This window comes from Tinamus guttatus, unplaced genomic scaffold, assembly GCF_059628265.1.
Source record: "Tinamus guttatus ecotype Peru unplaced genomic scaffold, ASM5962826v1 Tinamus_guttatus_pri_ptg000213l, whole genome shotgun sequence".
Classification (NCBI taxonomy): Eukaryota; Metazoa; Chordata; class Aves; order Tinamiformes; family Tinamidae; genus Tinamus; species Tinamus guttatus.
The window spans coordinates 7522226-7547546 of NW_028288747.1; the positions used below are offsets into that span (position 1 = coordinate 7522226).

At 34.3% G+C, this 25321-nt stretch overlaps 1 protein-coding gene across 1 annotated transcript in view; it reads left to right on the forward strand.

The window, feature by feature from the left end:
- The window catches only part of SGCZ (sarcoglycan zeta), a 391368-nt gene that overhangs the window by 352726 nt on the left and 13321 nt on the right, over nt 1-25321 (forward strand). The window contains exon 6 of the mRNA XM_088524689.1: nt 16435-16507. Coding sequence (XP_088380815.1) covers nt 16435-16507 — 73 coding nt within the window. The remainder of the gene's footprint in view (nt 1-16434; nt 16508-25321) is intronic.

A 25321-nucleotide genomic window follows, 5' to 3' on the forward strand; every position in this document is an offset into this window, starting at 1 on the left:
TCCCAAAGTTCGTGAAGAGGTTATTTGCTGTGCTCTGTTACAGGGCAGTATTGATCTCATAAAATCAGAGACTGATTTTAATGTTTCGGTTGAATCTGTTTTCAGATTATTTTTTTTAACACCAAGATTAAGATATTGAGTATTTATAAATATTTTTAGGGAAAACTGATAGAAACACCAAAATTGGCATGCTAATCGCAGTTCTGAGTTGAAGGACTATGTCAGTGTCTAGGGTTGCAATTTAAAGCAATGTATTTCTCGTGGTGCTGCATGGTGTGGTATCTAGCAAATCCACATGACTTATTTAAGGGTTAATGCCTAGTGGAATATTGTTGCAGTATTGGTAATCTTAAAAGCTTAGAAGAAATAAAGTAAATGTATTCTAAATAGACCCTAAACATTTAGAGTATTTTGATATAGGAAATTGATACGAATTGGATTCAGATTTTATAGTGAAATTCTGTCTCTTAAAAAAGAAAAAAAAAGCTAAGTCTGACACCTATATGCCCTCAGGCTTCAGCAGATTTGAAAATACACATTTAAATTACAGCAGTGAGACCCATCTCTATTTTTAAGATACAGCTAGTCACAGGAGAGAAAGTGAATCATAAAGGAGTTCTAACATTCCTACTTTCTTCTTCTTTTTTTTTTATTTCTCAAAATACTTCCTGGTGGTTTATTTCTGCCTGGAAACAAAATTCTACTGTTGGACATAAGGTCAGGCTGCATCATAGTGTAGGATTCAGCTTCAGTAAAAAGAGTGTTTGACTTTAAATACCCAAAGATAATGATGATACTGTAGGCCAAAACTATCTACTTTGTCCTAGAACAGTGTTCTAGTTAAATGCTGAGAAGATGTGATAAGAATATAAGATCATTTGAATTCCAGCTTGTGAAGCCTTCAGAATAATAGCAGGAAAGCTATTATATTTTAAGAAATATCACAGGCACTTGACTTTTCCAAATGACAGGTAATGATACCAGTTACTGTTAGTAGTTTCTACGCTGTATATTATATGTCAGGCATGTGCACTAGTTTCTCTAAATCCTATCTGAAGCCACTGTAGAGTGGATTTTTTGTTTTCATACAGCCTTAAAGTTAAGTTTTTACCCGAATTTCAGTACAGCTTGATGTATTTAGTAGGCATGCATTGAGATGGAGGTTTTACGAGAATGCTTCATGAATTAGAATATATTTCCAATAATACGATAATGTGAATGGACTGAAATAGCAAAAATATAGAAATCTAAATTGATTTTTAAATGATGTAGCGATAATTTTCTGCTTTTGAATAAGCACATGATTCTGCCTTCCACATTTAGCTGTATTTTGTTTTCACTTTAAATGTTCAAAACGTGGCATTATACTGTTGGGTTTTTTTTTTTTCTGTTTCTCTCTTTTTTTTCTAAACATGTAGAAAATATGGCTCCAATAAAATGAATGGACGAAAACAGAAAATATTTCTGAGATGGAAATGTGAAAAAATGAATAGGTAACAGAGTAGTCTATAATTTGTATTTCTGGCTTTGGATGGTACACGTTGCATCACATTATTCAAGTAGTCTTCACAAGGAGATACTGTTTAAATCCATGGCAATGACAATTTGAAAGAAGGCTCTACTCAGAGAAGTTAGCCACTTTCCAACAGCTGCATTGTGGACTTCATTATTACCGGTAGATTTATATGTAAAGCAGGTATTCAGGCAAAGCTGTGAAAAAAAAAATAGATTAAAATCGTTTCTGCTGTGCAATACATCTCAAAGCTTATTCATAGCAGACTCCTATAACTAGGAATAATTTCACCCACAGAAAGCCAATCCAGAAAAAAATATATATATCGCCCACAAACATATGGCCTGCAGCCTTCAGCCTACATTGTGAATATAAATTCCTGTCCTCATCTTGACTAATGATAAGTTTACATTTCACAGTTTCTGACAGCATTAAATTCAGCACACCAAGACACAAGCATAATGAGGCATCTTTTTGGCTCTAAAAACATAATCAATACATATGAGCCTTTATACTTGAATTAAAGATATCAAACAGTATGGCTTTGCACAATGTTCAGAAAGTACAGAGGAATATATGAACAAGTGTATAGCACCTCAGAATGGGAAACATAAATTCCAGAAGAAAGAGCAGCAGAAGTCAACATAAATTCTATGAAATAAATGAAATTAGGTTTTCTGGGAATCGTCTCGTAAAAAGAGATAAAAAAGTAAAACTTCTCAATATTCAGGCAAGATTGGATGTATCTAAATACCTTATAATTGCTCCAAGCTTGAGAATTCAGATGGTTTTGGACCTCATGGATAAAATGATAAAAGAATGAAGAGGATAGGTCTTAATATTGACTGCAAAACCAAAAAGATTGAATATAGGTGAAGCTTTTTATAAACAAAAAGAATAATCTGATTCACAGGCTTTGGTGACAGTGTTTTGAAATGCTCGGGTGCTTCGTATTAGTTTTAACTACGAAGATAGACATCTGTTGGGAAGGTTATAGATCAAAATGTGGACTGTGCAGAAGATTTATGGATTCGAAGGATGATACAGTGTAGGAAAATTAAGGAGAGTTGCTGATCAGTGGGGAGGAACTAATTGAGAATGCAAAGGTGAAAGAAATTTGTGAGAGCAACCATCAAGTAATGTGAACATCTACTCTTTGAAAGCAATGGGAAAAGACAACAGCAAAGCAAAATCAATTGACTTCAAGAAATCAATTTTAAAACCTCAGAGAATTTGTAAGTAAGACTCATGGGAGTCTTCAGAAAATGGGATTTCAGATCACAAGCTGGATTAATGGTGTTATGTGATGCAAGGAAGTCAAATGCCATGATGGAGTACAGAAACAGAAGATGAGCATGCAGATCTGCTCTGGTCAAAACTTGCAAGGTCCTGTCTGAAGCCCTTTGTCCAGTTAGGTGTCCCACTGTTCAGTAAACAACTAGGAGAATTCAGAGCAGGGAGGTTGATTAGCTGTCAAGAAGCATGAACGCGGAGAGAAGAGAGAAAAAGGTGATGCTGTTTAGCTTGAAGAAAAAAAAAAGAATATTAAAGGGAATACGATATGATAACAGTCTTGAGGCCTTAAGAAATACTGGGATGCTTTCTTTACATCATTAAAAAAAAAAAGACTTTTTAAATGAAAAGAATAGAAACACTAGGATAGATTGGCTGTGTAGAATTTTCATCATTTTGTTTTATGAAACAAATTAGACCAACATCTGTTGAGAATGAGATGGTTGATCCCAATTTGGTTTTGAATTTAATGATCACAAGGAATGAGCCTTAGAGAAGATCAGATTTTTTCTTTTTATCTCAAGTCACAAGCCAAGTAATGTAAATTCAGTACAACTCCTTCTTTCTGAGCCTAAAAATGATGTGTTGCTATTTGCAGCTGTCACTCTTACAGACAAGTGCACATCTCACAAGTTTCTGCTTGTTTATAAATGATCTTCTCTAATTCTAAATATTGTATGTAGTTTTATGATTCACATATAATAGATGTTTATTTTAAATAATTTGACATGCTTCATAATATTCATTTATTATTGCAATTTAATGCTTTACTGCTAAGTAATATTTGGGGGTTTTTTTGAGCTTTTAGTTACCAAAGCAGTCAGTCACCAAAGGATCTACATTACACTTGCCTTTGTACAAGAAATTGTAGAATTTCCTAGCATAATGACCAACTATGTTTTTGTGGAGTAATCTTTTAAAAGCTCATAGGTCCTGTGCCTGTATTATTTACTGAGACTTAATAGAAAATGGAAAAATAGTAGAATACATGATTTTAAAATAAAAAGGTATATCCTTTTTATGTAAAACACACTTAAGGCCAGTTTTGGAACACAGACCTTTTTACAAGGTCAGTGAGATTTCAGTAATTAGCTAGAGGATGCTAATTGTTGTTATTGTTTTATATACAACACTACCAGAAGAGTCTGAATTTTTGGTAGAAATTTGCATGAAGATAGTTCTTTCCAAAATGTGTTAGATGCAGTCCTCTTCACTGCACTTTTATTTACGGTTGGAACATCCTGCTGCAGTAGTAGGAAGGACACACATTCCGTAGGAAGGTCCAGCAGTACAGGCATGGAACTACATAACCAGTACCTGCTTCCTTGGTTTCCTCTCATGACTCTCAGTATACCCTTCCTGTGACACACGAGAAATGCACCAGCTCTTCATCTGCACTTCTGCATGTATGTGTAACTCCTTTGCAGTGGCTTAGTCCAGCGTAATCCTTTCTAGTTCTCAACTATCCCACATGACTGTTGACTACCACAAGTTGACCATTGCTGTTATTTGCAGATTTAATTCTTTACCCTGCGAAAGCTTTTGTTTGTTTGGAAAGTTCTCATTAAGATGAGCACAAATCTTTGGGTAGAGTAAACCTCACTACGTATTACCATTCCTGTTCTTCAGTCTTCTGTCTGCTGCCAAACCAGTTTTCCTAACAGTCACTTCTCCAGGAAGAGATCTCTCAGTGAGCCTATCAATAGGCAGAATCAAGGTAAGTGGATGCAAACATATTTTCTTCTTACTTGAGTTCTAGCTAGACACAACCCAGCACATATGGGCTTGAAAAGGCTACTTGCACTAATAGAGCTCCAAGTCTAATTGAATTTGCCTGATTCTCAGCTGAGCTTATCAGGTTGGATTCTGCTGTGGGATAACATGTCTAAACCAGATCAAATATCAGTCTCAGAAACATATCCTCAATAAATATTCCTCTCCTTCCTCTTCCTTCTTCCTGTCCGTTCTTGTAAGCAATCCCTGAACTTTTCATGTAGATTTCCCAGACCAGAGCCAGAATATCCTCCTTGTGATTACTTTATCTGTCAACTGCTTCACATCTCTGCTCTTCCTCTTTAAGGAATTCATCTTTTTCTCCTCTTAATTCTTTCCTAGAGTCTTTTGCTGAATCATTACACAGACCCCAATGTGTGTTTAGTGAGAATCCCCTTGTTGCTCAAGGGAATGCCTTATATATTACCTCAATGGCTACTAGAGCCAAAGTCATGGGACAGCACTGTTCTGTCTCAAGCTGCACCATCTCCCACAGAGTCTAATTCCTAGGTTTTGGTGCCACTTGGTTATTATAATTAATCTAGATGAGAGGAATATTTCTGTGGCAGTGGTATTATTGTCATGGGACTGATCTAAGCTCCTCTAATAGCCTGGACCCTCCAAATGTACAAATATCACCAAACTTAGACAAATTTCAAGCAACGGATCTAGTATGCTTTCTGTAACTTGTGCTGCACAGCACAAGTGTGTGTTACCATTTATGAAATCTCTTTGAACAAAATGAATTTCTCTTGTATTTAGTTTTGTTTGAATTTCAGTAAATAATTCCTGATCTGTAGTTTAGTTATGATTACTTTCTTATGACTCTCTAGGACTTGAAATCCAAACTGTTTTGATGTACATGAGATGTATGTTTGTTTCCTTATTGAGTCAGCTTAAACTTTGGAATCCAGTTGCTTGTGCAGAACTTTTCATTCCAAACCCAACATGTATTTTGCCATACTTGTTTTCAAAACACAACTATAACAATCATTCTTGTAAGTAAATTCATTCTTTAGAAGTTTGTTAAAAGGAAATTTAAAGGAGGTGGTGCTTCCTCTCTGTCCTCGCCAACTCCCATCAATTAAAACTTTTATCTTACAGCCTGAAATCAATGTAAACTTTGCCTTTTAACTGAATAGGGACTGCAACGAACCCTATAAGAATAAAGAACTAAAATGACCCTCAAGTTCATCAAAGCCCAGATCTTAGGCTGGACTCATCAATGAAGAAGTTATTATTTCCACAGTTTCCCTTCTGTCTTTTTGAAAGCAACAATTAATGCTGTGGGTTGTTTAAATATATATTTTTCTTACCCTTGCTGAGTCATTTTTGTTGCCTTCTTGGTTTGAGTACATATTTTTCAGAGCTACATTGTCCAGCTCCTCAGTTTGAATTGGCATGGCCATTAGCCAAGCATCCTGGCCTTAATCCTATGAAGCATTTAAATGTGTGCTTGAATTTTGATCCCATGAAGCTAACACAATGAAAAGCTTTGCAAGACTGGAATAAGAAATTGTTCTTAGAATCTTGGACAATGAGTTTTTCATTGAGTCACTAGGTTTTCCTCCTTTAATGATTATCTCCATTATTTATTAATTTATAAGTAATTTAGTAAGGGCTTTTTCCTCACTCAGTTTTTAAATGCCTCTGAGAAAATTTATTTTTTACTTCTGTGCTTATAAAATGCCTCTGGGAAAATTTATTTTTACTTCTGTGCTTTTAAATGGATCTACTTTCACTAGAATATATTTTATGCCCGATATCTTCCTAAATTTTCATTATTTCATCTTCATGACTTTCACTGTGTCATTTCTAATTTTTATTTTTCTTCCAAAAGTGCTAAATCTTTACTATTTCATACTGCACAATTGTGCATAACACAGTATGTGATTGATTTCTTTTTTTCTTTTTTTTTTTTTTTTTTACTTGAAATGAGGTACAGAGAATTGGAGTATTTCACTCCAAAGTGAAATCAGTGATCAGTGCTAACTTAGCAATACAGACTCTTTGGTGCATTTTGACAAATCCTGACATAATCAAGTATAGTGCTGCAAACTGTATGTTTTGATGAGGTGGGCGTTTCTAGATAGGATACCAAGCAAAGTCAGTGCCAAACTGCAGTGTTTTGAAACAAAAATCAGCACTACAAAACGTTGGCATTTCATAGGACTCACAAAATAGCATTAGCATTGTATGAATAGAAGAACACACACAAATGTGGTTGGTTTTGATTATGTTTTGGCAAACTGAAGCATCCATGGTTAACCATATTGACATTCTCAAATAGTATAATACAGCTGCCCTTTCATCTTACTGAATTGAGAATGAAAATAATTTGTTTTGACCAAAATACTGACATGTGCCCTTTATTTTCTTCTGTGTACATTTCCTATTTGCATTGGGTGCTTCCCACACTTCTGTTGTAGAAAATAGTTACTCTGATATATGTTTTCAACTACACTTTTAAGTAGGGCTTTGTGGAATGAAAGGAAGATGAGAACGTTGCGTGAATAAGCACATTTAATTGCAAGTAGGAGTAGGATGAACAAACTGTAACAAGGCAAAGCAACTAGACACTTCATCTTTCAGAAATCATCTTGCCGTGGTTATTAGCAGCACTAAAACCTCAAAGTGTCCTGTTGATATATGTTAGTTTCCTAGATAAACTCAACTGCATTTGTATACTATCAGCTTCCGTTTTTGATACATGAAGGAACCCTTGTACTGATCTCATCAACAATAATATAGTAATTGCTATATTATTACTAGTAATATCAGCAGTGGGATGTGTTTGGCTAGGTGTTCCAACTTCAAAAAGGCTGTGGTTCAGTTTTGTAGGAACTGCCGTTTAGCAAATATCTAGGTATGTCTGAACTTCAGTTTCCATTGAAGGTAATAGCAGACTTGTGAAGCATTTTAAATCTGTTCTGCAAACACCCCAGAAAAAAAAGTGCTGCAAATCATAGATCTGAGATGCACACACAAACGCCTTTCAAATCTTCTCAGCATTTTTTCTCCTTTTCAAATGCCAAAATGTCGTTTAGCTCAAATGGAGACCTTTCCCTTAAGTCATGATCATTCTAAACCAATCTGATACATAAAGTATGATAGAAGTGACAGCATATAGTATAGGTTACATCGCTTACAGTGTAACTAGAAATAGAGCTTTTTCATGTCCTTTATCTATATCTCTATCTGCAAAGCAAGTATGTTGTAACAGTCAAAGGTTTAGGTACAGCCCTGGGTAAAGCTTTCATGGTTGCTACCTGGGTACCACATGCCCAGCAACAAGATGGACCAAAACTCAACCAAGCCAAGTAGTAGAGCACTCAGATCACCTGAAAACTCCTTTTACTTATTTATGGCCAAAAGCATGTGGCAGGGTTAGTAGTTACATCTGAAAGCGTTTATCTCAATATCACTGTCTTTTTCCATTAAACACTGAAGGGGGAAAAAATCTTTTTAAATACTTATTTTCCTATCAAGCAAACCAGCTGCATTATTTTTTTCTCTTACATCTTAGTGGCATTACCAAATGATGAACTTTTTTTTTTTTTAATCCGTTTTTGCATTCTCAGTATGGAGTTAAAAAAAAAAACAACAGTTAAGCATGCTGTGCAGAGAGAGTATTTATCAGCAAGCTGGTTTTGTGCTTGAGCTGTCGGGATTGTTCCAGGTTTTTAATAGTTACAATTTTTTCTTCTTCTTACTGCAATTCTTGGTTTTATCTCCCCAGTTTGAATCTAGGTTTAGGAGGAAAGCAGAAGATGATTTAGTGTTTTTGAATTTAAGATTTTAATGAAAGCAGACTTTTTTTTTTCTTTGTGACAGCAAAAGTAATAGTAACTCAAAACAATTTTGTTTTTACAAAGCATGATGCAGGAATTAGGATAGATAAGGAAAGGAACTTTTAAGACAAAACAAGAAACAGTCAGAGGGAATATCCTGCTGAAAAACACAAAACATTACTTATGATACTAAGGCATATGGAGGGCAGAGGGAGGCTTAAGGAGCAGGGGGATTGAATTTAAAAGAAGTATATCCTTTTGAACACTGTTAAGAATGTAAGGCCAAAGGTCTTTCCAAATAAGAATCTCTTTAGTGAAAGTTAAAAACATCACGGTAGTTTTTTAACTGGATAACACAGAGGAAAATGTCTTAAATTTGATCTGATGAACAGGAAAATAACCCAGGTTTTCTTTTATGTCCTTAAACCTGTCTCTGCACCCAGTAAGGTCCTTTGTTGATAATTGGACTGTAGGAAATATATTCTTTCCATATTATTAGCTTTAAAATGGTATGGTATAAAATGTGATTTCAAGACAACTATCAAATTGCGAGATGTTCTGCTTCCTAAACATGGCCATCCTAGTGGATGAACATGGTCCTCATTATTCTCTTCTGAAAGTGCTGAAATATAATGTGATGTAGTATCAGAGAGGACATGAACTGACCCCTTTTTTCAGGCTTCTGATCAACACACAGTTTTACTGCTTTGTTGGGCTAATTTTAGCTTGGCACTACTTAGAGCGCAACCATACAACAGAAAGCACTAAAACATAAGTTGTCTTACAGTAAATTAATAACATATAATATTATATTGCAGCATAGTATAATATATTGCTGCAGTGACCAGACTTTGGCTTTTGTGACAAGTGACTGCTTGTGCCTCACAAACAGTGTAAGAGGAAAGTCTAGTCCAGGCTTATGCCCCATAACTCACAGCAGAGCTGGACTGATACAAGGTTTGCTGGATAATCTTGCATTTTGGTTGCAGTGTGATTCCTTACAGTGCCCTGGCTGAGAGGAGAGGATCGTTGAGACCAGAGTTAGCTGAAAAATTATCCTGTCGCTCATCTGGAGAATGGAGTGGGTGATCTGGTTACGGTTATAAATCCTCTTCACTTAGCCTCTTCAAAGTATGTGGCATCTCTCTTGTTCTTGCCTTTGAGTCTTACTTTGAGTCTTACTTTGGCAAAAGACTTGCATTTTGGCCAACCTTAGCAATTTGTAATTTGCTGTTGTATTTTCTCCCTTACTGCAGGCAATATGCTATTATTAATAACTGCAATTAATACAGATTACAGATAGGCACACATTTGCTTATATGACTTATTACTACTTTACAGTCACTGCAGTTTTTTACATGGAAATACAACTTTTGCCAAGTTACCTGTAAATTTTGATTTTAGTGCTTTATGAAGCAAATTAGGTAGAAATTTCCAGCTATATTATGTATATAGGCAGCTCATCAAGGTAATCCTGGCAGTGTGTTACAGAATTTTTGGAGCACATCAAAATGGGTTATTATCACTGACTGCTTTTGACATTATGTGAGAAATTTTCTCATTCTTACCTTTTTCCCCTTGAGACTGAAACATTTTTTCCATAGTTTTCCATACAAGCCATTTGATTTTAATTAAATTCAAGATTTTTAGTATGAAATAATAAGGTAATTTAATTAACCTTGAAATGTTTGTTTTTGTTTTATACTTGGGAACTCCAAGTTCATGTCCTGTTCTTTCATATTCCCCTGGCTAGGAAGCTGTTGACTGATTTTGATAGTCCTCTCATTAATTGATTCATGTATTTTTCATCAGGATTTTTATTTTGTAGCTGATTAAACATTCCTTAGAGGTAATGCCTAGGTATTCAAGCCCTAGAGTTATTTTCTCCAAAGTGAAAATATAGACCACTTTTTACATCCATTAAGTACAAAAGCAGGGCATCACCCCTATGACTAGAATGCTAGAAAAATGTTTTTTTGAATGTAGGCTAGGACAGTTTCTGCTCTGCGCTCCTGTGATGTGAACGAAGAATCACTTACATCACTGTAAGTAAAATCCAAATATAGACTATCATATATCTCTTTGAAGAGAAGTGTTTTAAGAGAGACAGTTTTAAGGAATTATTTAATGTGAATTTAAATGTAAGTGTTAAGTCTAGTCATATATCTAGTTCTTGTAACTTTTCAGGGAGACTATGAATGCAAGCAGAAAATTGTTGTTGTTAATCATTTTTATCTGTATGTGTATCTCTATCTGTCATATATCCTGAGGGAAAGCAGTTGAAGATGTTATGAAAAGTATTATTTTTATAATCTTGTACTTAGTAAAATCTTGATATATCTTTCAGTTTCATTCAAGTTTTCAAGAAATATTCAGTTTTAATATCATTTTTAAATTGTTTTATTCAAATATATTGACTTTTGTGCATCCCAGAAGATCCATTTAGAATAGTCATTTCCTATTATTAGTTCAATTATATTAGTCCAAATTTTACTCATCTGGATTTACTTTTTCAGTATATTAGGATCATATAAAATGGTGGTCAAATACAGTTTTTGAATATGATCATTCAAACAGCTAAGACATAACCGAACACTTAAAAGTAATCCAGTTTCACTTGCATTGCAATCTCATTGCATTGCAGCAGGGGTCTGAACTGTCCACCATTAAACAACAAAGTTTCCAATGTTTGTACTGAATGCACGGTAAGATACTAGTCTTTGATTTAGTAAGGAGGTCATATAGAAACTAATCATCAAACATTTTGCATGTTCAGAGGCCCTTGAGTAATGAATCTAAATCACTATTTTAAGTTTTTTTTTTAATAATTGCCTTCAATGTCCATGCTTTATTTTACAAGTGAATAGCTGCAACTAGATAGGGTATGCTATACCTTCTTACCTATAATATGCCTGCAGGATGGCCACATGAATAGCGTGCCTTAAACATTAATCATTTAGCTTTAGTCTTATTTCTGCTGAAGGACCTCATGAGCTTGGAACCCAGGCAATCTTACCGATCTATAATCTATTTAATTTCATTATAGTTAGGTACACCTCCATAGGAAGAATCTGGTTTTGTTATGCTCTTTCAGATCAAGCTTCCTACCTGTATTTCAAGGCATTTATTAAAACTGAAGGCCTTGAAGCGCTATGTAATTAACAGGTGGGCCAGAAGCTGCCTTCTGGCTATCTTGGGCTTTTAATCAGCCCAAAGTAGATCTTAGTAGTGGGACTTTCAAAAAAGAAGCAACACTTTTTTTAATGGTATTTTTATGACGATTGATCTGGCTAGATGAATGTTTCTGGTTTTAGTTTGGCATTGATCAGCTCATCCAAGGTCTTGATGTGAAGCAATGGCTACCTAATTGCCCAAAGGCACTTAGAAACATTCACTGTATGCACGTCATTAGAGAATTAAGCTTTTCTATGACAAGTAAACTTTTAGCACACAAAGTCACTGATTCAAGGACCCTGCAATGGTAAAGCAGTCTTGATTAATTACTCATATTTCACAGTGAAAGCTCTGAGTGCTTCTGCTTAGTAAGGAATTTGCAGTGGGTGAGATTTCAAGCTTCAAACATGATAAAGATTTTATGAACTCTTTAAATTCTGTAGCTCAGAGGGCAAATTGGCGTTACATTCAAATACTCACATGATTTTAGTACATCATCATAGCATTTCTGAAAAACCTAGGAAAAGGCTGAGGCAGTGAGATTCAGCTGTGCTCATGACACTCAAATTCTGAATAATTCTGTGCACATCAAAATGCAATACAATTGTCAGAAATAGTCCGTAGTTCATTTGAGGTGTGTTTTTAACAAGGGAGCAGAACAGTGCTAATTTAATTAGTTTTTCTTTCTTGGTCTATTAACTCTTGATCCTGAAGTCTTGTGGCAAAAAAAAAATAGCTCGTATATTCAATAAGTTCAGGTGCTCATCTCTTCGTGCTGTTATTAAGTCACTAAAATCTACTGATGTTGTTCTGTTAAATTAACAGAAGATGGTTTGCTTTTATATAATTGATGAAGGTTCCTCTGGGGGCATGTGCTTAATCAAATATGATCCAGTACCAAACACAAACACTGTACTTTCATTATTTTTTATGAAACTTGTTATTTTCCAAAGGCTGAATTTCAGTAATCACTAAATTGTGCAAAATTTATAGCAGTCTTTCTGGACTCAAAATTTTCAGCTTCAGCAGCATATGCTTTGAGGATCTATAACTAGTTTTTGTTTGTACTGAAAGAAAGCTTGGATTTGTGCTATTTCTCATCAAAAAAAAAAAGTACATTTTAAGGCTGTTTTGAATTAAAGAGATTCTGTGTGTATATGGAATTGGGCTTCTGGCCGTTTTGGCTTACTCATGCCACTTACTAAAGGTTCTCCAGTAAACTCTGCAGAGACTGTTATTCTTTGACCAGTATTTGTCTTCACAAGTGCTTCTTTCTCTACAGCAGTTAACTCGTTCTCTTCCACTGTAGGTAGAAGCTGGACGTAGGAGTAATTTTATTCAGTTGCAGTTACAGTTTTACATCCTTTTCACGTACTGAATGCCCTTGCTATTTTATTTCCTGTGAAAGGTTCACTTTTTATAGCTATCCATTCTAACTCATATTTCTTTGAATTCAGTTCCCTAACTACTGCCTTTTGAGCTGTACTTGAAAGGGCTGAAAGGTTCAATTCTGCTTTTTTTATTCGTTCATCTCTGCCTAGAATTTGACTCGAAGTAGGTCACAGTTACAATTCTGTAAGTCAGTGAACACAGTTAATATGGTTTTGTCTTATTTCCATGAAAAGTAATTGTTTTGACATTTCTTTCATTATACACATATGCACCTTAAAAAACTCACACTTTTCAGTTTGAATCCTGCTTTATATTGGAATGCATATTCACAATGAGGTGTGTTTGTAGCACCGTGCAGTACTGAACAACACAGCTTAACCTCTCATTAATATGCTACAGATTTGCACATAGTAAATTAAAAAATTAAAAAATGCATTTCCATAGTTTCTCTCCTATTTTGTATTTTTAAATACACTGATCCATACCTTTCCTTGCTATACAAGCCCTTTTCATTTTCTTTGATCTTACTGTTGTAAATTCTGTCTGGCTGCTCTTTCTCTTCTTCCTTGCTAAATGAAAGATAGTTATTAGTGGCTGCTTTTCTTCCACTACAGAGTGAAAGGAAGGGAGAACTTTCCTTGTGGATTGTGTAGTATATTTTAAAGATAAAACAAAAGTACCACAAAAAATGGCTAAACGTTCACTTTTGGAGGAGTATAAGAAGGAAAAAATGTGCAGGACCATATCTTCAAACAGCGAAGGGAAAATGTGCGTGTGGGTATTTTTTCATTTTAGTTGTATATTATTTAGTTGTTTCAGCTTATCCTGGACTCTACCTGCTGAGATTTCCATTCCCTTTCCTTCCCTTCCCTTTCCTTCCCTTTCTTTCTTTTTTTTTTGTAAGAGAAAAATGCTCGTTTTTAAATAAATGTTGCTGAAAGTAAAGAAAATATTAATCTTGGCTTATAACTAGCTGTCATTTATATTTTATTGTCAATCTTTGCCTAAAATTATCCTTAGCGCCTCTGATTCAGTGTGATGTCTAACCCATACTAGAGAGGTGTTTTATATATTATTTCTGCTCTTTCAAAGACAACACTTGTTGTCTTCTCAAAAGTAGGGACTGACAATTCTCCATCATTCTCAGTTATTTGCATCTTCAAATCTCATTTCCACCTTCACAAATAAGCAAATAAATAAACAAGATCCCTTGTACTTGAAAGTATTTGAGTTTGCTGGTGAAGGAGATGAAGAGGGTCTGGAAATGCAGTCTTTGAGGCATGGTGTCCAGCTCTACTAGAACTCCTTGTACGCCACAAGAAGTAATAGAGAGGGATAAGATTTCAGTTTTGAGTTACAGGAATTCTAGCTACAGAGATACAGTTTGGGGTATTTCTGTCTCTTAAAGGTTGTAGACTTGCAAAGGAATATCAGGTATAAAAAGCAGAATCTACCTGACACCTCTGTGAATAGGTAAAAAAGGCATGCTCCTTTTGCCTTCTGGTAGTTCCTCTTAGCACTGAGCAAAGCTTAGATATAGAAAACAGTTTCTCCTACAGTTGATTTCTTGTGACATCTCCAAAGCAGTGATTGTAATGAAATCAGGAAATCGTTTTCAGTATACTCGACTAAGACATTTGTAGTGTTTATAGGTTTCTGGAGATAAAAAACAAGGACATTACTACTCTTAGAAAACCCCTCTTTCTCACATGGGTACTGGGCATACCAGTCCAATATTTTACAGTGACTAGATGCGGCCTTCCATCTGTCCATGAAAATAGTTTAGATGACTACCAGGATACCTATTTAACATATTAATTCAATTTGAGGATTAATTAGTTTTATTGGGTATTCCTAGGGATTCATATTCAAGACACTTTTCCTTTAAATTTGTAAAATGGAAGTGTAAATTAAATATTCTATAGCATGGTTTTGCTTTCAACTCTAGGTAGAATCAGTTTTCTAAATATTATTGGTATAGGTCAATTAACTTCTAAAATATCTAAAAATATTTGTGAAATATTTAAATACAGTATTGTATTTTAAAAAATAAAGTGATTGAAGTGATGCATCTCCTGTGTTGACCACTTTTTTTGCACATTTTAGGTGCATTTTTAATTTAGACAAAACACATGGCTCAAAATGCTCAAAATTCATGAAAGCTTTCTGTCCTTGAAATACAGCAATTAATTCCAGAATGAGTAGTAATCAACTGTAATTATCTCAGACAGTTTCTTCAATCTTAGTCCTAGTAATAGAAGGTAAATACATTACCTGTTTTAGATGTATCTTTATCCTTCAGTTCTCTGTTTTTTACTAGCAGTTTTCCAATGAAGTCTTTCCCACAATCGTTCCTGTTTAATTACCACTTGCCCAGTAAACAGTCATTAAAGACAGAAAATAAAGCTTACAGGCACATACTGCTAAAGTAAGTTTACACAAGTGGAAGACAAAAGTAGATTATGAAACTATACAAAAGCAGTAAACAATAATAGATGTGATACAGGGGTACAGAAAAAAAAAAAAAACTTTAAAATACCTGGGAGTATAGGTAGGTTGCTGCTATGTATTCGTTGTAAAACTGGTGATATAAGTAGCAAGGCACCCAGACCTTGTGTGAGTTGAAAAATGCTGATTTTATAGTGCTAGGTGCCAGTTTATTGAGTTTTCAATAACTTTAGCAAAGGAAGTGCTTGTTTTAATCAAACCTCTATTAATTTCTGTTGTTTTTCTTCAGCCTCTTTAAAAATCTTTACAATTTTTTCTTGTGCAAATATTTTCCTTTTCTTCAAATATGTGCACTATATTTTTATCAGAACCCTCACATTTTCTCTGAAAAAAAGTTCCAAATAAAATATTAGATCATTTAATTCAAAAATGTACCATTTTGTATGTAGTTTGGACTTGACTGTACAGATTAAGATTCAAAGGAGAATTAGTTCATTTTTAAGAAATAGTCACCCATTTTTCTTTGCCTTGGATTAGGGCAATTATAGAAAGATCTGATGGAAGGAAACTCTAAAGCTGTCAGATTCAGACTAGCAACTTCAGATAGAAGATGTTGAAAAGCTTAGTTTCTCATTTTAGGTAATCTTGCAAAAATAGTAGATGTCCCTAAAATAAGGCTATAATCTTTGTCAACCAAACCTATGTTGTTCTTTTCTGTATCTGTAAAGTGGTCCATCTCAAAAAGTGTTAAGTTGCATACTGAGGGAAGTTAGTGTTGAAAAGTCTGGATCTATAAATGTTTTTATATTAGTATGTGAAACCAATCATCTACCAATAAGCAAAATTCAATAGTTTCAAATGATGTCAGTCCAGATTTTAAAGTTGTATTATTTTCTTTAATGCAAAAATAAGAAATTTTTTAAAAAGGCACTTAAAGCATTAATAAAAGATTCAAATATTTTATCCTAAAAATGTCAATCTATAGTCATACATTTGAATGTTTTTTTTTTTTTCAAAATAATTGTGCTGTATTTTATTTATGTATTTTAGGCACAGAAGGGGCAGTGTTTGGGCACTCTGTGGAGACACCCCATATCAGAGCAGAACCTTCCCAAGACCTCAAGTAGGTGTCGTTCAAAGAGTTGTTTTAAAATTAATTATTCCCAGAAATAACTAAGCCTGATTAAAAGCAAATATCTGGGGGATTGGTAGACTCCAATTTACTGTAACTTGACAGAAAAATAGCTTCTATCTCCAGGATGTAAAATACATTAGTTTTTATAAATGACTTGCATCCTCTCGCAGAATAATCTGAGCCTTTGAGAGCTATGCTTTCCCAAAGTTTGGAAGCTTCAGACTTATCTTTAAGGTCAATTAAGTGCAGTGCTGGTTTTTAGCATCAGTCACAGGTTTTGTTTGCTTATGAGCTGTTATAGAATACATGAGTCAACTTACAGTAAGCAGTCCCAGATTTTCTCTTTAAGCAGTGTTTCTGGGTTGCTGCGTTTTTTTGTAATACTTCACGTACTTCAAAAACTTGTTTTCAAGTACAGCAACATTTCTAAGCATAAATTCATCTAAATGTTGCTGTTTGAAATGTTGCAATGCTCAGTTCTGGTGAGAAGCACCACAGTGTTTGCTGCAATTCTAGTATGGTTCCTTAACGTTATATACTCTCCCTTTACCTGCCTAGCAATATTTGCAATGCATTGCTATAGAACTGGAATGGTTAAATGTCCTCTCTAATGCTTGCAAGGGCATGTAGGATCATTAATCAATAAGGAAGTTACAGAAATCACATGCAGGAAGCTGCCCCGGCAGAAAGATGGGAATTGTAAGAGGAGTATAAGAAGTAAATGATTGTGTTTGATCATTTGCACTATGCATTTTAATGCTTTGGGAGCTTCCAGAGGATCCTACTTGGTAGAACTTTATTTTAAAATCCCTTGACAAGACTCTTGTTGACCGTTATTAAAAGCTGTTATTAGAGATGGCCACCAAGGGGATGCAGTTCCTAACCACAAGGAGGGCAATGGAAATCAGAGTAGAAACACTGCAAGCTTTGCTTGTCTGAAAGGCCCAAAATTTGAGAAAGATGGAAATAATCCAGTGTTTTCAGGATTAGTTTCTTACTGCATGCTTCTTTGTATACTTTATTTAACACAATACTGAGACACACAGCTTGCATTTCATAGGCTTCAGCTCTGCTCTCTTTTGGCATAATTCATCCCCACGATGCTGGTTGTTGCTGCATATTTTCCAACTCCGCTATTCCTTCAGCTCATTTTTCCAAGGTGGACTTCAATTGATGGGAATTCTACTGAATTTTCCATTCAGCTTTCTGTCTTCTCATTAATAATGCACTCAACCTAGATTTGTTGAATAGGTGAAACAGAAACCTTCTCTGTTTGACACATTAAATTTTGGTCAAGTTGCTTACGTGCAAGTTATTTTATTCTAATGTATTCAGTCTATTTTATATCGTGCAAACTCTTCTACATATGTGCTGCTATGTGTTAATTAGGATCCAGAGATACTCCCTTTTTAAAAAAACTTTCAAGTCTTTTAAATTCCCTGTAAGAGATAGAAACTAGAACAGAGATTTCCTGTGTGTTGGCATGCATCTTCTGCAGGATTATCTGCAGACACCTTTTAACCTTGCATCTTTAAAGAAATTGCTATGGTTTTGTGTGGTGTTTTCCCACAGTAAAATGCAAGTGGATATTCAGGTAGATACTTTGAAAATCCTAGTTATCACATGATTGTAGTGTTTTACTCCCTCAGACAGTGTCCTTGGACTGTGGGGCATTTGAAATTAGTGGTGACATGGGACAGTAGAGTATGGTTTTAGACAAATTGCCAGGCATAAATTCAAATCTCTTAGGCCCAATTTTTCTTGTTCTGCTTCTGGAATTTGAGTTCTTCAGACATATCTGTAATATTTGCTATTAAAAAAAGTCTTGTGGAAAAATCAAATTTAGCCAAGATTTGACAGTACAGCATAATTTTTCTTCTAATGTGCCCAACCATTTCGGTGATCTTTTTCCTGTCTTACGTTTTCAAATAACAGCTAGCAAGCTCTGGCTTTTACAAAATATTTTTCTACGATCCTTTGTGAAAGCTGGTAAGCCCTTTTGTGTCAAATCACAAAAACTAATTGAATCTGACTTTCATTAGCTGGGATAAGCAGAATAAAAGAATCATGCCTAAGAATCAGGAAGGAGAATTATGACTTAATAATTTGATCTTCATATTTCTCTTGCTGCCTTTTCTCACAAGAATGTAGTTAGGAAGACTAAACTGCCAATATGACAGGTCCCCAAATATTGCTTTTAGGCTAATACTACATTAAAACATGGTGTACTAATAGGTAATATCTATGCACAAGAGGGCAGACAGTAGTTAAATGTCGATTGCTTTGCCCTGAATAACCTTCTTAATAGGGGGTGAATTACTTTGTTGTTTTTCTCTGGGGAGTCCTGGAAGATCAAATTTAATATATTTTTTTCCACTTTCATGTCAAGCTTAGCATAGTGTTGACTATGAGCTAATCCTGAAGGCTAATGCTGGGCGTAATGAGATGAGAACTGATCAGCAGCAAGGAACCACCCAAACTAATAGGCTTTTAACTCTGATAAGAATTAAAAGAGTTTGTGAGAGTCGTTTTCTGGGACATATCTGGGTAGTTTACTAAAATGGCAAAGCATTTATTCTATAAAAGCCTGAAGCCAGAGAAGACATCAGAAAGGAATCTTCACATTAAATTGATAGACTGACATTGATGAGAATAGGCTGAGAGTAACAAAAGCACTGGGACTCTGCTCAATGATTTTACCCAGAAATAAAATAGTAACAAATTTTATGAGAAGGGTGAAGTTTCAGTAGAATAGGACAATCCAGCTTTCCTACAATACTTTTAAAGATCTCAAGTTCTAGTTACTTTTTGAGGATTTGTTTTTAATAAAGTGGAAATAATGACTGTTTATGTTTTCAGAATCTGTTTGTTTAAATAGTAATTTAAGTATTTGTGTGTATGTGTTGACAGAAATCTATTTGTTTAGTCTTATCTCTAGCTGTGAAAATACGTGTTTCTTTTCCTTGACTTACATGTTCATTGAAAAATAGAGATTCACAAGGCTGTAGTGAAAATCTGGGGAATTGCCAGAAGTCAAGCTTCCATATACGTACATACAGAAGACATTAAATTAAAGGGAGTAGAAAGCAAAAGCAATTAAAGGCTTAGAATTACTTTGATGAGAGAGTGCAGTAGGAATTAAAGGTAACTACGTATGGCTCTTAAGCTGAAAGAATAATTTTCTTTTGTGCTCAGTAAAGGTGATTGTATTAGACGTAACAGAAGAAAAAAGACATGGGAATTGGGATATGAAAGAAAAAAGTATGGGTACTGTGATAGATAGCAAAATTCATATTGTTGAGTCAGGGTGCTGGATAATCCCTGTGCCTATTGGTGAATTAACTGAATGTGAAAGTAACGTCCAATATTCAAAATTTGTAATACATCTTTCATGATGGAAAACTATAATACGGATGGTTGGCAAGGGTAGCACTAGCAGTGAAATGGATGAAAAATAGGCTAAACAAGTTATACATCATGTTAGGCCTTTTAGTCTCAGCTCTTATCATGCAAAATTTCACGGCATTGCTTAGAAACTTTCATTAAAGAAAATAGTAATGAAAGGATTGAAGATAAATAAAAGTTTTATGGAACTAGAATATGGGTAGATTTTGCCAATCCAAAATTTTCTTTTGAAAAAATACTTGGTCTTCTAGTTCCACAGCTCAGGACTAGAAGGAAAAGTCCTTGCTTTACTAATGTCTTTCATTTTCTGGGATATTCCAGATAAAAGAGTTTGCCTTTTTTTAATGGAAATTGAACAATGGTCATCAATACCAATCAGTACCTCAGACCTCATTTCTGACATGGTTTAGGTTACGTTTATCCATTGCTGTGTTATACCTGCAAACTCCTTTTTGCTGTAATTTCTCTGATTAGACTTACAGCATGATATGCTCCTATTCCATAAAACTTTCAGTATACACCTTTAGACCTAAGTAGTGCAGATGCGATAGCCAGAAGGTTTTTGTTTTACAGACTTCCTTATGATTTTAAGTGAACCAGCTTATAGTTACAATAATAAAAGGCTTGTTACTTTTTAATTTTTTTTTCTGAATTGGAGGAGCATTTAATGTCCTTAATCTTTCAACCTACCTCGATTTATGACATGTTTTGCCTAGTGGGCAGGCTAGAAGTATACAGAGGACATGGAGGCTCTGGAAGTATTAAGGGTGCAGAGTGGGGTTGGGGTTCTTGTTACAGAGCTGTGCTAGAACCAGGCAAAGGATTGCTTTATGAAAGCATTAACTCTGTTGACCATGAGACATCTATTGCCTCTACCCACAGTTTTTCAAAGAACTTGTAGGATAGCCTGCACCATAGAGAATAATGAATAGTTTTATATTTCTTATGCTACAAGTTTCATGCTTGCCTTGGTTTTACTTGAGAATAGAATTTGCTGCAAAAAAAAGAAAGGAAAAGCTATTTGGCTTCTTTATTTTCCTCTTTCCTGATTATCAACTGTGTCAAATAACATTAAAATATTCCATGGTTTTCATTGTTGGTGTGATAATGCAGACTGACTGAGCTGATACCAGTAGCACGTACAAGTCAATTAGAGCTCAGACTTGAGCCCATTGAGGTGATTTCTGGGTTCATTAGAATTTAAGGAGTTATAATAAGGTCATGTTGACAGATGCCATAGCCAATGACATGCATAGCTTGGACATAACATCAAATGCTGTTCTGAATGTCTTACTACAGTTCTGACTCGAGTCAAGAAAGTTTCCACTTTATGTAAGTGCTTTGCCCATGATTTGAGAATTGGATATTGGAAAAGAAAAGTAATATTGGTACTTACTGATTTCAGGCCATTGCCTAAGCCACAAAATATTTAACTTAACTTCTCCTTGTTTTAAAGCGTTTTTGTGGAGCCACAAAATGGACAACCAAATTCTGCCCTTAAAAGTTTAGGTTGCTGCTGTTGTCAAAGGGAACTTCAACATGAATATTTGAGACTTTTGCCTCTTGTTAAAGGCATACCTGATGATGCATGAACAAAACTAAGGCTCTGCGAGGCTGGCATATTTTGCTTTGCATTCCAAAAAACTATGGATTTTATCATGAAAGTACTACCAAAATTTGATTAAAAGCACTAGAATATAAAAAGTTTCAGGAAATTTAATTCTTTTAGTAATGAAGCACATGCATCTCACAGAGGGTGTAAATGGGCTAAAGCAGAATTTTTGTCATTTATAAATATGTATGTAAAAAATGCCTGTATATAAAGCTGAAAGTAATATGAATGAGATTAAAATGATTGAATAATTTTATTTTGACAGTATTCCCACTGCAATGACAAATGCAGCTAAACAAGGAACTTCTGATTGAATGGTGACTCCTTAAAAAAGATTTAAATTTAAATTAAAAAAATTAACGCTTAAAAAAGGGAAGTGTAACATGGGATCATGTTAGTGTCTTTGAATTTTTCTGAGAAAATAGGAATTCTCTGTAGTCCAGAGGCTCCTAGAGTTCTGAAGCTCCTAGAATGCTGCAGCATTCATTTTTCCAGATCCATTCTACCCTGTGGCATGAAGATATTCTCCATGCAATGGACCTTCAAGTATAAAGACCAAAACGTGGCTTCACGTTTTTTTTTTTTTTTTTTTTTTTTTTTTTTTCCATTTTTTTGAGTGCAGAGGCACCAGTTGTTCTTTTGATACTAACTAATAGAATAATGGGGATGAGATAATATATTTAAAATTCTTTAAGTTCTCTGGAGCACCAGATTTTCAAAATCATTTTGGAAGAAAAGTCTTCGCTCCAACTGGGCATAAAGTAATTTCACTGAAGGAAGGAGGCCCTAAGTTCTACGGGGTATGTGAGTGAGCGGTGCTTTTTAGCATGAAACACATGGGAAGGTGTAGGTGAAGGATGGAGAAGAGGAGGAAGTGGATACCTGCTTGTGCGTACTCTGGTTGGCAATATATTTTTTTAATTTTACCTTTTGCATACAAATTGCACATTGCTAGAGGTAAAAAGTCTGCAAAGATCAAGTAATTCAGATGTCATATTCATTTTACTACATAGTATGAGCTGAATCCCCTGCCTAAAAAGACATGAAGCAAACAGAAGATTCTTCTGTGCAAATGCAAATGATTATTTCTTTCTATTTTAAGAACTGTCTTCTGTTAGCCAGCAGAGCAAAACTAACATAGATAAATTATATCCCTTGTGAGTAGGAGGAATACATAAGTAGTTAACCTAAAATATTTTTTAAAACCCCAAATGAAAGCTTTTGTTTCATTTTTTAAATTATTTTTCTCTCATTCAATCTGGGTCAGCTTGTAAATAGCAAGTGCCATTTTGAAATATAAATAGCATAAATGTTTCTACATTTCTGATGAGAAATGTCTTAGTAACTTCAAAGCAAAATATTCAAATCATTTTGAAAAAATTCCTTTCTTAGCAATAATTCAAAATAAATTCAACTCAAATTCATATAACATTGGTCCTCTGAAATTCGTGGTTTTCAACAAATTAACCGTTGATAATTAAAAGAAGAAAAATCCTTTCTCTGCTCTAGAGAAATCTCCTGTCTGCATCATGTATGGAAAATTGAATAATTATGTTACTGAAACAAGCTTGTTTTAAAAGCCTCTCTATTTTTCCTACACTTATGGTTATTTCAAGCTATGAATAGCACTATTTGCCTTCATCATGGCTCTTTGTTGTTTTGGGAAGAATTAATATGTTTCACTTACAGAAGTAAATACTGCTTTGAAAGGCTGTCAGTAAATCTGAAAGGAAAGCAATTTTTTGGTGTGTTATTCTAATAGTGCTCTCTTCTGTGGAGCGAGGAATATTACAATATGGAGTGTTACAGTAAGTTTATAGTACAGATTAAAGCTTTCAAAATATGACAAAGGAAAAAAATACGAAGCAAGCATCTATCAAAAATATTTTATCTCCAAACACTGAGAAAATAGTCTTCCTGTGTACGTAGGTTTTTGCATTTCCAGTCGTCTGCTGCATATTGTCCAGCTGCAATATCACTTCTCAGATATAGTTCATCAGAAGTACAAAAAGAAAAAATATATATTAGTAATTGTGAAAGAGACATAGGCATGTACCTTTACTAATAGATGGCAAGGGTTTGAAAATGACTTCTCAGATCATTGACTATGCCTTCAACACATTATTTGTATGTTTTCAGGAAACTCCTAAAAATATCCATCTGCTGTCTGAAAAAGCTGAATTTCTTCTTCCAAGTGTAGAGATATCTAATAGTAGCAACTTATTTTCAATTTCAGAATTTAATTGATCCAGCATCTACATTTTAAATAAACTAGCAAGCGTTTAAGCTAATAAAGTTCATGAGAGAAAAAAAAAAAAAAAAAAGATAGAATTGAAGAAAACAGTTGTGAGCTACACACTGGCATTGGTTGGTGAAAAATAATTTGTAATTTTATAACAAAATTATCCTTTCTTGAAAAATGTCTTCCACATGGGCAGCTGGGAAACTTCAATCAAGTCTGAGAATGATTCCAGTGCTACTAAACCAGAAATTTTACAGCTTTTCAGTTCAATGTAGCAAATGTAACCGAGAGCACTTTTGATTAAGAAGTTGCATCTGAAACCAGTGGCAAATGTAAATACTCTGGGAAATTAATTTATAAATTACAAAAATATGTTGCAGAAAAATATGGAATAGAAGTATCCCAGTAATTCAACATTCACACAAATCAATTTCTTTTGAATTCATGGTAAAACCTACTTAAAGCAACACAGTGCTTGTTGAAAACCTTAAGTCTAAAATTTATATGATAACTAAAAGAACAGTAGCTAAATATCTGGTATTTTTATACGACAACCTTTTTTTCACCAGAGTGCTGGATCATTCTAGTGTAACTGAAATACAATATTTGCAGGTCTAACCTGTGTTTGTTGATTAGATTGCAGTTATATGACACGAATTTCTATGGCCGTTCTTGCTAGACTTCCCTGCTGCATACACCCTTTTAATAAAGTCCAAACACATGCTTAAAAAAGTGACACGCCATAAGAAAGATTTTTTTTACCTGATATATAATTTCTATATAGTAGAATATTTCATGATTTATGACAAATGGAAACTGATACACAAAGCAGATATACATAGTTTCTTATCTATATCACAGTTCCTAAGTATTGTTTAATATAATTTCACTCTAATCCTATGCGGCATTCATTGCAAACAAATCAAAATTGGGTTTCTCTTTTGATTTTGTTTTTGTTTGTTGATTTTTCCAGTATAGAAACATCTTCTCTAAAAGTTTTTGCAAAGCCCTTTTCTGCTGCTTTGTACAAATCACTAGTTCACAGACCAGTTTCTTGAAAACACTGGTGCTGATTGATGACTGGTAATTGAATGATTCATGATACTTAGATTCTTCACTGGTACAAATAACCATAAAATATTCTATCATTTTCTCTGTATTTAGAGTGTGAAAAGAGGTAAGAAAATGGACTAACAGATGCAAATGCAAAAAGATTTACTTCTTCTATGTCTAATAATATAATTATCAAAAAAATAATGAAAGCATCTGGTAAAGAGATCTCTAGTAATATCATTTTAAAAAAATTCAAGTACGAATTTTTGATTTTTACTTCCATTTACTTGTTCCTTATCTCTTTTTGGCCTTATCTCTTAATTAATGATCAACCAGTTCTACTGTTTCATATTTTCATAAACCAGACCTAATCAACATACAATGTTAACTGTGTCTTTGATAAAATGTTTTCACTTCCTTTAATAATCAGTAGGTGCACATTTTGCATTTGTTTATTTTTAATGGGCACCTACAAATAATGATGTCCTCT